Source organism: Spinacia oleracea, chromosome 6 (assembly GCF_020520425.1).
Source record: "Spinacia oleracea cultivar Varoflay chromosome 6, BTI_SOV_V1, whole genome shotgun sequence".
NCBI classification, from domain to species: Eukaryota; Viridiplantae; Streptophyta; class Magnoliopsida; order Caryophyllales; family Amaranthaceae; genus Spinacia; species Spinacia oleracea.
The window spans coordinates 136,243,021-136,254,060 of record NC_079492.1 but is presented as its reverse complement, the minus strand read 5'-3'; the positions used below and the strand labels follow the sequence as shown (position 1 = coordinate 136,254,060).

Here is an 11,040-nt window from a genome sequence, read left to right as displayed (position 1 = left end):
GAGAAATAGGGTTGAAATGAAAATAAATAAAATTTTATTCAAAAAAAGCAAAAGTAAAACGTGGGAAAGGGATGGTGGTAGACTGGTAGTGGACTTATATCATGGGCTGTTTGATCAAAAGAAGGAAAATGAACGTGGGAAACCTAGAAATTCTATTTAAAATACTAATTTTTTGGGATTTTTAAAATATATACAAAGAGAATAGATCAATTACTTGCGTTATAAATCTTTCGCGAGTATGGATTTAGTGTTCATATGCTAACTGCTAAGTACAAATTTTTTGAGACGGGACATTAATCATAAATACTTTAACGTAGAAACAAGCTCGAGTTCTGTTGAATAATCATCAACAAGATAACAAACACGCTTCTGCCAGGAAAAAAACTATGTACAAATTAAACACCTCATATTAAAGAATTTGCATGCTTCAATACTAATTATCCACAGCAACTTTTGCGTGAGACCGCCTTGTTGGCAGTCTTGTGGTGCGCGCTGACGTCATGCTGACGTCATCATTTTTCAATTTTTTTTTCAAAATTTTTTTTTTCAAAATTTTTTTTCAATTTTTTTTCCGGCCTTAACTAATTGGACTTTTAGCTTAACTAATTGAACTTCTAGCTTAACTAATTGGATTTCAAACTTAACTAATTCAATATAAGGCTTAAAAATTATTTTTGACATTATTTTTCTTCGAAAATTATATAAATACAAATAGTTAAGATATAAAGACAAATAGTTAAACTTATGAGTCGAATAGTTATTTTTTGGTAATTAAATAATCTTGCTATTTTTCCACCAAGCAACATGCAACGCTTCCTCTCCTCCGGCTGTGAAACACAACGGCCACCACGCGAATAAACAATGTCAGCAGCAGAGTAGAGGAGCGAGAACAGATTATGGTTCTGCGGCCGTCGTTGATGAATCTGAGGGTGTTCGTCGATGGTGTCGATGGATCTACTGGCAGCGAAGACCTCCACTATCACCGCCATCGAATACTCCGCCTCCTCGTCCTTAATTAAAAAATCGAAAAAACCTTAATGAAAAGAGGAGAACACAAGAGAAATACAAAATTCAAAGATTTTTATCGACCGGCGAGGTAAGACCACCGCCGATTCATTACCTCATTTCAACACGGAATCCGACAACTAGATCTGGCCTCCAACATCAACGGAATAACCGCCTTCGACTTGTTACTCAAATAGAGCGGCGGCGGCAACAAGGCCGAGAACTTCGTCGCACCTTCGATCTGTCGTACCTACAACCGCTTTGAGCCTGATGTGATGAAGGATCAACACTTCCACCATCGCCACCGATCCTTTACCTTAGTTATGGAGGAGAGAGGAGCAAATCTGCGTTTAGGAGAGAGAGAGGAGCAAAACTGTGTTTAGGGGAGAGAGAGGAGGCAGAAAATTTAGGAGAGAGAAAGGAAAGAATTAGGTTTTGAAAAATGAAAATGAAATAAAAATAAATCATAAAATGATATATATATATATATATATATATTTTACTTTTTTGACGCTGACGTCAGCCGCTTATGCTGCAGCTTATATGGCACCTCATTTGACATCAAGGCGGTCTTACAGGAAAGACCGCCTTATACAAAAGTTTGTAAATTATCCACTAATCCATGACTATGAATGGATTTTCGGTTGAAGATATTGTAGATTAAGCACTTCATGAGCCAATTAGCAATATGTACTTTGTCCCTATAAGGCTATAACTTTGAGTACTCCGTAATTTGTTTGAGAAATGAAATATACGAATCAATCTACACCTAACACCTACTTTATACATAGAAAAACCATTAGTGACACATGTTTTTTTTTTCTGTGATCGTATTTAATTTTTATTTTTCTTTTAGTCTCTTAATAGTGTTATTAATACGAACTATTTATAAGGTGACTATTCACACATGATTAAGGAAAATAAGTACTCCGTAAACCAATTTAAACAAAGTAAGAAAGCATCATGCTAGATTGGGTAAAGAACTTCGAACGCATATGAAGATCTAAAACCATGAACATTACTTAAAAGGAAAAGAATAACAACTTAAAAAGATGGACAACAATAACAACAAATTAAATAGATTAAAACAAAGAGAGTTATACAAATATTCTACTTAGAAAATATGGTTGAATCACTTGAATCCAACAGTATAACTTAATACTAATAAAAATGAAGATTTAAATATAAGAAAGCTTAAATGTTTTAACTAAGCAAAAGCAATAAAAATATCAACAGGTCTTGCGCGCATCCGTTGTACAATCAGCGGTACTCAACCCATCTTGTTGCTGCCATGCATTTAGCGCATCTCCTAAAAAAGGAGTTCACATTGGCCTATCACTGGATATAGTATTAGAACCCACATTGTTTGTAGTTTTACATAAGTTATGTATATGATAAATTGCTATACATACTACTCGGCTATTCTGGTATACACTTAAAATAGGGAAAATATGGAGGGTTGTACAAAATTCATTCCTTGACCAAAACATCAAGTTTGAATATAGGTTGACAGACTTGACACTGTCTGTTGTTTTGTGGAGAAAAGAAGATGGTGTTGGTGATAGCTTCTCTTTCCCGGAAACTGTCTGGAGGATTTGAGGGTGAGGTTGCTAGCTAGTCGATCTTCTCATCTGACTGACCAATAAACCAACTTGCTCTCCAAACAACAGAATGCGATAATAGTCTTTCTGTCTTCCAACCTGATGACTGAAGCTGCAAGATATTATCAGCAGTCAGTTAATTTAAACATGCACAATTAGGTGATTGCAAAACAAGGATTAATACACTAGCCGGAATAGGTAACAAGAGGATGTTATGCTCTATTATGTTGATTATCCAAATTTCCCCCTTTACTCTTCACATCATCCCAATCACCAACTTAAGTCTCCTTCAATAACAACAAGATGTTATGCGCTTAAACCCGTAACAAACATATAGTGAGATAAACTCCTTCTGTCTGGAACTAGTAGTCAGACTATTCACATTGTGCTAATTGAACATAGTTAAGGATATTATATGACAAACTTATCCTTCACAATAGTTGGGAATTTGGAGTGATTTTGTTTCCCGTCATTGTGTTTGGATAAGGGTGTACTAGGAAATCAAATCATAAGTCATTACTACTTTGAGAAAGGTGACAACTTTTCCCAGACATTCTAAAAAAGTATGTGTGTCTACTAACTTAGTAAAAGCTGAGTTTTTATACAAAAGTACTCGAGTTGAAGATTGAAGGAGTTAAACAGTTATCTGGAATCCATCCGGAAATAGTGATGCAAGGAACCCCATTTAGAGACAATACATTGGACAAAACAATACGGAGTACCTTTTTAATGAAATCCTCGTAGCATTTGTCCATCCATGAAAAACTTTCAACATGCCCTGATTTACTTTTATTTGAAAGATTTGCCATTACAAGTGCATGTATGTAGGACTGCAAGATGTCTACTGGTGTTGAGTCTTTATGTATAATGATGCTGATCATCCCATTTTTCTCCAGCAGCAAATACTTTGCTAGCAAGGTTGAAGAAGACAAGAGAGGTGATGAGAGGGTGTTAGTTACAGGTGTCTACAACAGAATTCTTCACATCAGAAATAATAAAGAAATGTATAACTAACCTTTCTTATAATAAGATCCTGCACAGAAGAAAAGGTCCGTCCTGTTGGTCAAATGACATGAAAATTAGCCTATAAAACAAATACAACAATAGAAGATGAACCATAGAACTATCTTGAAACTATAATGAATAACATAAAATATTCAGATGGTTTCGAGATCATGAATAACATAATTGTGCCAAGGAACTTGACCAAGATAGTCCACCACAACGCTGAGATAACATAGTATGCTATATTTTTCTTTTGGAAAAAGCAGTATTTATCACAATGCACTGGTTTATTCTGAAATCTAGCTGCACGATATTTGACAAAGCAGACAAAAGCACAAGACCCTTTTTCCGTGGCGAGATGTCATGAGATTGAGTACTAGTTGAAAATGAACCCACCTAAGGTGCAGCTCAAAACCAATAGACACCAACTAAACCGAAAAGTAAATTCTCCTACATCACAAAAGGTTGCCGCCACTTTGTGAGCAGACTGGTTGTTTATGACTTATGAAGGATGATAGAAACTTTATCACAATAAGTTATATAGAATACAACATACTCCACCAATTTCCCTGTAACCTAACGACTAGGTAAATTACAAATCAAGGCATTTCTCTTGGAGTGGTGGAAGTAATAGAATTTTCTTTTAAAAAAAACACCCATTCAATTTAAGTTCATAACTTAAAGAACTTTTAAACTGAAGGAACATATGCTTACATTTCTGCATTAAGTGATAGATGAGACCTTCACGCTTAAGTTTATGTGAGTTTGCAAACATTTGAATTTTAAACTGAATGGAAATATGCTTACATTGCTGCATGATTGAGAGAAGAGACCTTCACGCCTAAGTTTATACGACTGTGCAAACATTTGAACTTTTTAGAACTCCATGGATTCAACCACAAAGGTAAAACATGCTCTTCCATTGAGACCTTTTCAGGAGAAAGCACTGGAAACAATTACACACTAATTAAGAAAAATTCCACATAGCTGGGGAAAAGGACAAATGTGTACGCTTAAGATATATAGATTGATGTAATACATTGGTCTCCCCCTTAAGTATGTAGCTTTTGATCAAAATTTCTAGAAGTATACAAGAGTATCTAATTGCGGAACTACTATAAGGTGTAGACTTTAATCAGCACCACCTGAGGCGGCTCTAACCATGCCTTCCCTCAAAATAAAAGAGCAGCAAACATCATAGAGAGTGATTTTTGGAGTGCTAGATTTTTCAGGGAGATCTATATCACCAAAAGGATGTGATTCATGTGAATATTTAAGACTAATACAACAACATCGCAATTCACTTAAAAGAAAATGTTTCTTGGCATCAAAGATTAAAAGAAAACGCGCTAAAAAAGCAAATGAAAACTTAATCTCAAAAATTACCGACAGCCTGACAAGATTTGCCTCTAAAAATCTGAAATTACCAATAATCAGCAAATTTATGTGGAAATGTTTTACAGCAGCAGAACCCTTCTGGGCAGCAAAAATACCTAGACTAAATACATGGGCAGTATACCTTCAGCGGTTCAACCATTACCAAGTAGCTTGACATCTAATGAGGAAGTAAGTGCTACAAGTTTTACTTGACACTGCACGTGACCAGCATAAATGAGAAAAGATGTGCAGATTTACCTTGTCCAGTCTTCATGAAATGCTGCAGAAGAAGAGAGCTCCTTTCTCCATTTAATGCCTTCAGTGAAAGACAGCGGACAGCCTTATAGTTTGCTACATTGTAGAAATAATTAAAGCTAATCAGGAGAGAATTTCCATGAATTAGAAAATCAGCAGTCAAATTGAAGTAACCAGTCCAATATGAAAGGATATATTCACCACTGAATAGAATACTTTAAATCAGCCTCACCATGGCAAGGGGTCAAACTGAAAAAGAAAAATCTAGAGTTCGATACAACATACTTCTATGGAAAAAGGGTGTACAAAAAGGTATAAGTAACCGATACGTAAGCATTGTATAAAAGAGAAAAAAGAAAAGAGATTCAGCAAAGCTAAAAGTTGGATAAATCACATTGGTGATTTGGTGCAATAGATCAGATTGGTGCACATATTCCATCATAATTCAAGTAAACACAAGCCCAGAATCAAACAGTACATTCTTGTCAACTAGCTGTTATCCTTGTTGATTTAAATGATTGAGGATATATGCTATCAGATGATAGAGACAACGGGACAAAACAAGTAGAAATTGGGTTCAGATCCAAGCAAAAATAGGTATTAGAAAGTTGGAACTCACCATAAATATGAACCATAGTTAAACACAAGAAGGAGAACCAAATTGCCATAGAGTGTCCTCTAGTAACATGAGCAAGAAACATTCCCAATGCCATTCCAGCCATTGTTGCTACTGTCTCTTGACTTCCTTCCTAATTTACAACACCAGGTACTCAGTTGACAATTGTGACACAATGAAAGGATAGCGTACAGATGCTGTGCTGGTACCTTTGCGGATATATCTGCTGCATTATCTTGGAGTGCAAAATGCTGAGTCAAAGCAGCTCTAGTAGCTCCACTAGCAACACCAGCTTGTTATGAGAATTTGGAGAATATATATGTCAACTTAACTCGAGCAGAATTTATTAATAAGAAAAAGGGATAGGAACTTTGCAGTTACATACTTATAGAAACCTTATCCTGATTACAGAGTCGCAAGCATTACTTATTTTGAGAACAGTTTCCACGGAATGAAAATGTTTCCATACAGAGTACCAAGTATAGGACTCGAAAATGAGAGACCAAGTTTAAACTCTTGGTCAATCCAGATCAGATACTGCTTGAGGTATTTGCCAAATTCAGAAAAAGGAATAAATTTAGGTTATATTACATAATGCAAGCTTTCCTCATCTCTACAATGGTATGGTGGTCAAGGTGCTTTAAGTTTGCTAATGTTTTTCATGATCTGACAGCTTGCAAGGTAAGATGGAGAAAAGAGTAAGTGAATTTAGAACTTACTGAATGACCGTGACAGACTTCCCAAGCAAAGAATAAACACAAATGCCGAGGGAAATAAGGGAGAAATAAGATCCATCAGCATTCCTGCAACAACAACGTAAAATAGACATAACCGATAAGACAATCATATTCATGTCAGATCTCTTGAGTATAGACCTTACATTGACATCAGACCCCTTTCATTTTGATGCACTAGATCATGGTTCGATATTTAGGACGAATTTTAACAACAATGAGATAAATCCTGCATTTTGTTGGTAATTAAATGCAAAAGAAAAGTTTTACTAGGATATATTTGAACAAGCACAAACAGATATAATAATGAGCTCCACATGCTTCAAATTAACTGTAACAAAACTCTCAGAAAATAAAATCAAACTACAAAAAAGCAACTTGTGAAGCCACATGCTTCATATTATATTACTAGTGAAAACAATGTTCTGCACTAGAGAACGGTAAGCTTCAAATGCAAAAGGAAATGAAATTACATCATAAAGAACATATGGTTGGGATGGATAAACACTCATATTAACAAGATGTAGATTCATAAATGTCTTATGGCTAACATAACTAGAAAACAATAAGGTTCCAATTTAAATCTGTCAAGAAGCAAACATGATTTAAGGTTTAATACAAAGTTTCTGGAATACTTAAAGTGGGATAATTTTTGAAGACATGAACTAAACAAAAACGTGTCAAAGCGATCAGGTAAAGATACTGTGGATACCAAAGCATTTCATTTCAATTGGCTACAGCAAGTCAGGAGATTCCTCTTCCATATATTCTGAGTCTTTTGGCCTAAAAAAGGTGCAAAGCTAGCAATAAGTGAAGAATATAGGAAATAAAAACAGGAGTTCGGTGGAAATTGTTCAAGTATACTAAATAGCTGGAAAAGTGATGCTAAGAACTAAGAAGAAATTTTACAAAGTGATCATTAAACAAGTACCCCTTCCATGGTATGCCTGAGATTGAGTACATGGGAAATCAGAAATGTATAAATATCAAACGAAATCAGAGACTGCTATTATGAGGATGTGTACATTTATAAGCTACCCAGGAAAATTTTCAATACGAAACTGACTGAAATAATTTCGCTGATGTACCTTGTTTCACTTTCTAACATATAGTAGCCGATTATCACTTATAATGATATAAAAAAGTACTGGAAGATCTGAAACTTGGAATCTCTAACTGCACTTAATTAAAAACGATTATGATTTATGAGTACACATCAAGGAACTCTAATCAGAATTTATCAGGGAACTCTAATCAGAATTTTTCTGACAAGAAAAAGATAACTATGAAAGATATAGAAGTATAGAACTTAGCACTGAAAAACTCAAGGAACCTTGCAACAAAAACCGGAATCCCATTCGAATTAGATGGATATACATTCACATTATGGAGCATACAAGTTTGGGTGTCAAAGAGAGTTAGTTAAACATGCAAAAATAGAAAGGGGGTGAGAATAATACCGAGGTCGTTCATCAGATCTGCAACCAAACGCCACATTTTTGCATTGCTATCCAAATTCGACCCCTAATAAGAGACAAGTGACATAGCTATCAGAGATTAGTCAAGAGCTTAGAGTATTCTGATCCTATTTAAGTAATTTTTTTCCTTAGTATTTAAATGAATCAAAGGAGGGTTACAAATGTAGTTCGCTAAATAATCAGTGTGCCATAAAACACAAATTTAAGCATGAAAGGAGTTTTGTAGCGAATATTATCTCCTGTTTATGCATTATGGCATTGCTTATACATGACTTTGGTATCTTCTCTTGTTCTACGAAACAGTTTCACTATTTGTACATGACTTTGGTATTAAGTCTGGCCCTGTCCTTACATGGAGAAGTGCTTAACCATTAACTAATACATGATAAAGCTCATATTTCAAATCATACTAGGTTGTTTCCCTGGTGAGAGCCAAGAAACAAAAGTATTTGAGCCAAAAAACTAGACAAAAGTACCTGATAAAATGTGAACAAAATGCCTCCAAGCATTCCTGTTAGATCCCTCAAAAACCACTACAATATTTACAAAAGAGGGAAAAGTTAGTATGCCAATACGACTAATTATTTTTACAAGTTTACCGAGGACAAAGCTTAATACTGTTCAATAAGAAAACTAACCTGAAAAGTAGCCCCAATTACTGTGGCAGATTTCTCGCCAACTCCAATAGCACTCAAAAGAGCCTGTCAATGTGTTCAAACCATCAAACAGAAAAGGATATACCTAGGTCAAACATGATGGAAGCTGAAATCAATCACTGAACAAGCATTGTCTAAATCCTCACTTGTGTTGAAAGCATCATCCGTATATATGTCGACAGGCCCTACAAACCAAAATATCATAAGAACTCGTTGGTCGTTACACCAAATTTTGCAAGAACAGCAGAAAGTATCAGCTACCTCATCCATCACCCATTGTATAAACACAGCTTCAGACAGACAGAGTAAAATAAGCCAAATAGCAAACCAAATCACAAAACAGTATATAATGTCAACCATTCTATTAAATAACGAGGCATCAACAAAAATTACATGGAAAATCCAAGGACGCCTCATAAACAAAAATTAAATTGTGTATGTGGTTCCCAATTCCTCATGTACTGCAACATCATTGGTATCAGAGGGCATGGAATTACATCGGATTGGCATCTCAGTTTAATTGATCATCCAAATCTCACATGAAATCTTTTTACTGCCCATATCAGATACTCAAATATCCACCAATGGATATGAACACTTGCACACTTCAATCCAGACCAAACTACATAAAAAGTTCTAAAATGGTTTGAATATAACACTTGGAGACGTATCCATGTCGCTTAATCATACCGGAAGTCATAAGAGCAACTTCAGTGATTAGCTATAAGGTGATGTAGCTAAATTTGCCACGTCAAATTTCTAACTACAGTGTTTTTAAGCTGCAAAGTTTCTCATTGGTGGGCCACAATACCCTTGTATCTCTCTATAATATTTATAAATTATAATTTTATTAATTTTATCTTTTCCATTTATTTCTTCAGCTACCTGTTATAGTTGCTTACGTAATTCATGTACAAACAATTGGCTATCTGCTCATGTATTTTTATGTTTTGCGAGCAGGTCATTTTTCATGAATATTGGAGTTGCTCCAAGTTTGCACAATTCTCAAAATATCAAATTAATTGGCAATCAAATAGAGTAAACTTCTTGATCATTTAAATAATTTAAGATCACTATTACCTGCAATGAATCCCATATTTGAAAAGGTACATAATCTGGGGTTACACTACTAGGAAACCCCTGCAAAGAAAAGAAATGGAAACACAAATCAGTATTGTTCTTCAATAATACCCCTATGTCCGGAATAGTTGTCACAATATCCCGATCCCTAAAAATCATGGATGATTTTAACAAACAATTTCATATACTCCTAGTTGCAGCATTTCTATCATTCCCCGTCAAGTAAAGGTGACAACTTTTCCCGAACATCCTACACATCGTCATTGTCGGACGAATTAATAATCACTACTCTAGAGTCTAGACAAATAGAGAGAAAATGAGAGAATTACCTCAGGAACAAAGGCACTGAGAATTTGTCTTCTAACCAACTTAAAACGGCTGTCAAATCTGTTTGGGGAAAAAACGAAATTGGATTTTTCAGGGAATTAACGAGTACGTGAAAAAAGAACAAAATTTGAAAGAAAAAGTAGAGAGAATGTACCTTCGAATAGAGATATTTGGGGTGGAAGAAATAGTGGCAGTAATAGAGAGCTTTGATGAGGAAGAACCTGCCCATTCTTCCACCAATATTTGTTCTGCCATTCCCCAAATTAGCTTCAATTCTTTGTTTAATGTCTTCAAAGACTTTGAGATTGAGATCACTTGTGTTTTCAGTCAGTTTCTCAGAGTGTGAAAGTCAATCTAAACATGAGAATAGTCGAACTCTTAGTTTGGGGTTTGGGCTTGGGCTTGGGCTTGGGCTTGGACTTGGCTTGGTCTTGGAATATGTATTTGGGTTTTGAGTGTTTAGTTTGGGATGTTTCCCCTAATGGTGTGGTGGTCTCAAGAATCATGAACTTCTTATGAACACTTGAAGAGGTCTTATGTAGTGAGTTGTTAATTTTCAACCCGAATCGTTGAACTCTTTGGGTTGATCCGGTCGTTTAGAACTCAAACTGTTATTAACCCGCGAGTTGGAACCTGATCTGATCCGATAACCTAAACCCGACCGACCTGGAAATACTAATCCGAATAAGATCTGAAACCTGGTAATGAATCATTCTGCAGCAACCCGATCCATTTCAACCCGGACTAAAATGGATATGAAACCCATTAATGACTGGAGATTGAACCGAGGAAAACCCGTTTAAAACGTTTACAACCCGAACTATTTCAACTCGTAATGAATTGTTTACAACCCGTAACCCGTTTAATCCAAATCGCTTACAACCCTTAACTCGTTTAATTCGAACG

At 35.4% G+C, this 11,040-nt stretch overlaps 1 protein-coding gene across 4 annotated transcripts; it reads right to left on the bottom strand.

Annotated features, from left to right (window-relative positions):
* Positions 1–2,068: 2,068 nt before the first annotated feature.
* LOC110794759 (protein root UVB sensitive 3) lies at positions 2,069–10,476 on the bottom strand. Of its 4 annotated transcripts, XM_021999712.2 has the most exons (15): positions 10,289–10,473; positions 10,137–10,194; positions 9,808–9,867; positions 8,874–8,912; positions 8,710–8,772; positions 8,548–8,604; positions 8,054–8,117; positions 6,579–6,662; positions 6,069–6,151; positions 5,863–5,992; positions 5,247–5,339; positions 4,419–4,557; positions 3,622–3,662; positions 3,329–3,516; positions 2,069–2,718 (listed from the first exon to the last, which is right to left on the bottom strand). In XM_021999712.2, exons 1-15 carry the CDS (start codon positions 10,387–10,389, stop codon positions 2,620–2,622), a joined length of 1,299 nt encoding a protein of 432 aa, XP_021855404.1. In that variant the 5' UTR covers positions 10,390–10,473; the 3' UTR covers positions 2,069–2,619. The 4 variants fall into 4 exon arrangements, with proteins under 4 accessions (XP_021855404.1, XP_021855405.1, XP_056688929.1 ...); XM_021999713.2 differs by lacking the exon at positions 9,808–9,867; XM_056832951.1 differs by lacking the exon at positions 10,289–10,473 and having other exon boundaries at positions 8,874–9,017; positions 10,137–10,189.
* Positions 10,477–11,040: the final 564 nt, after the last annotated feature.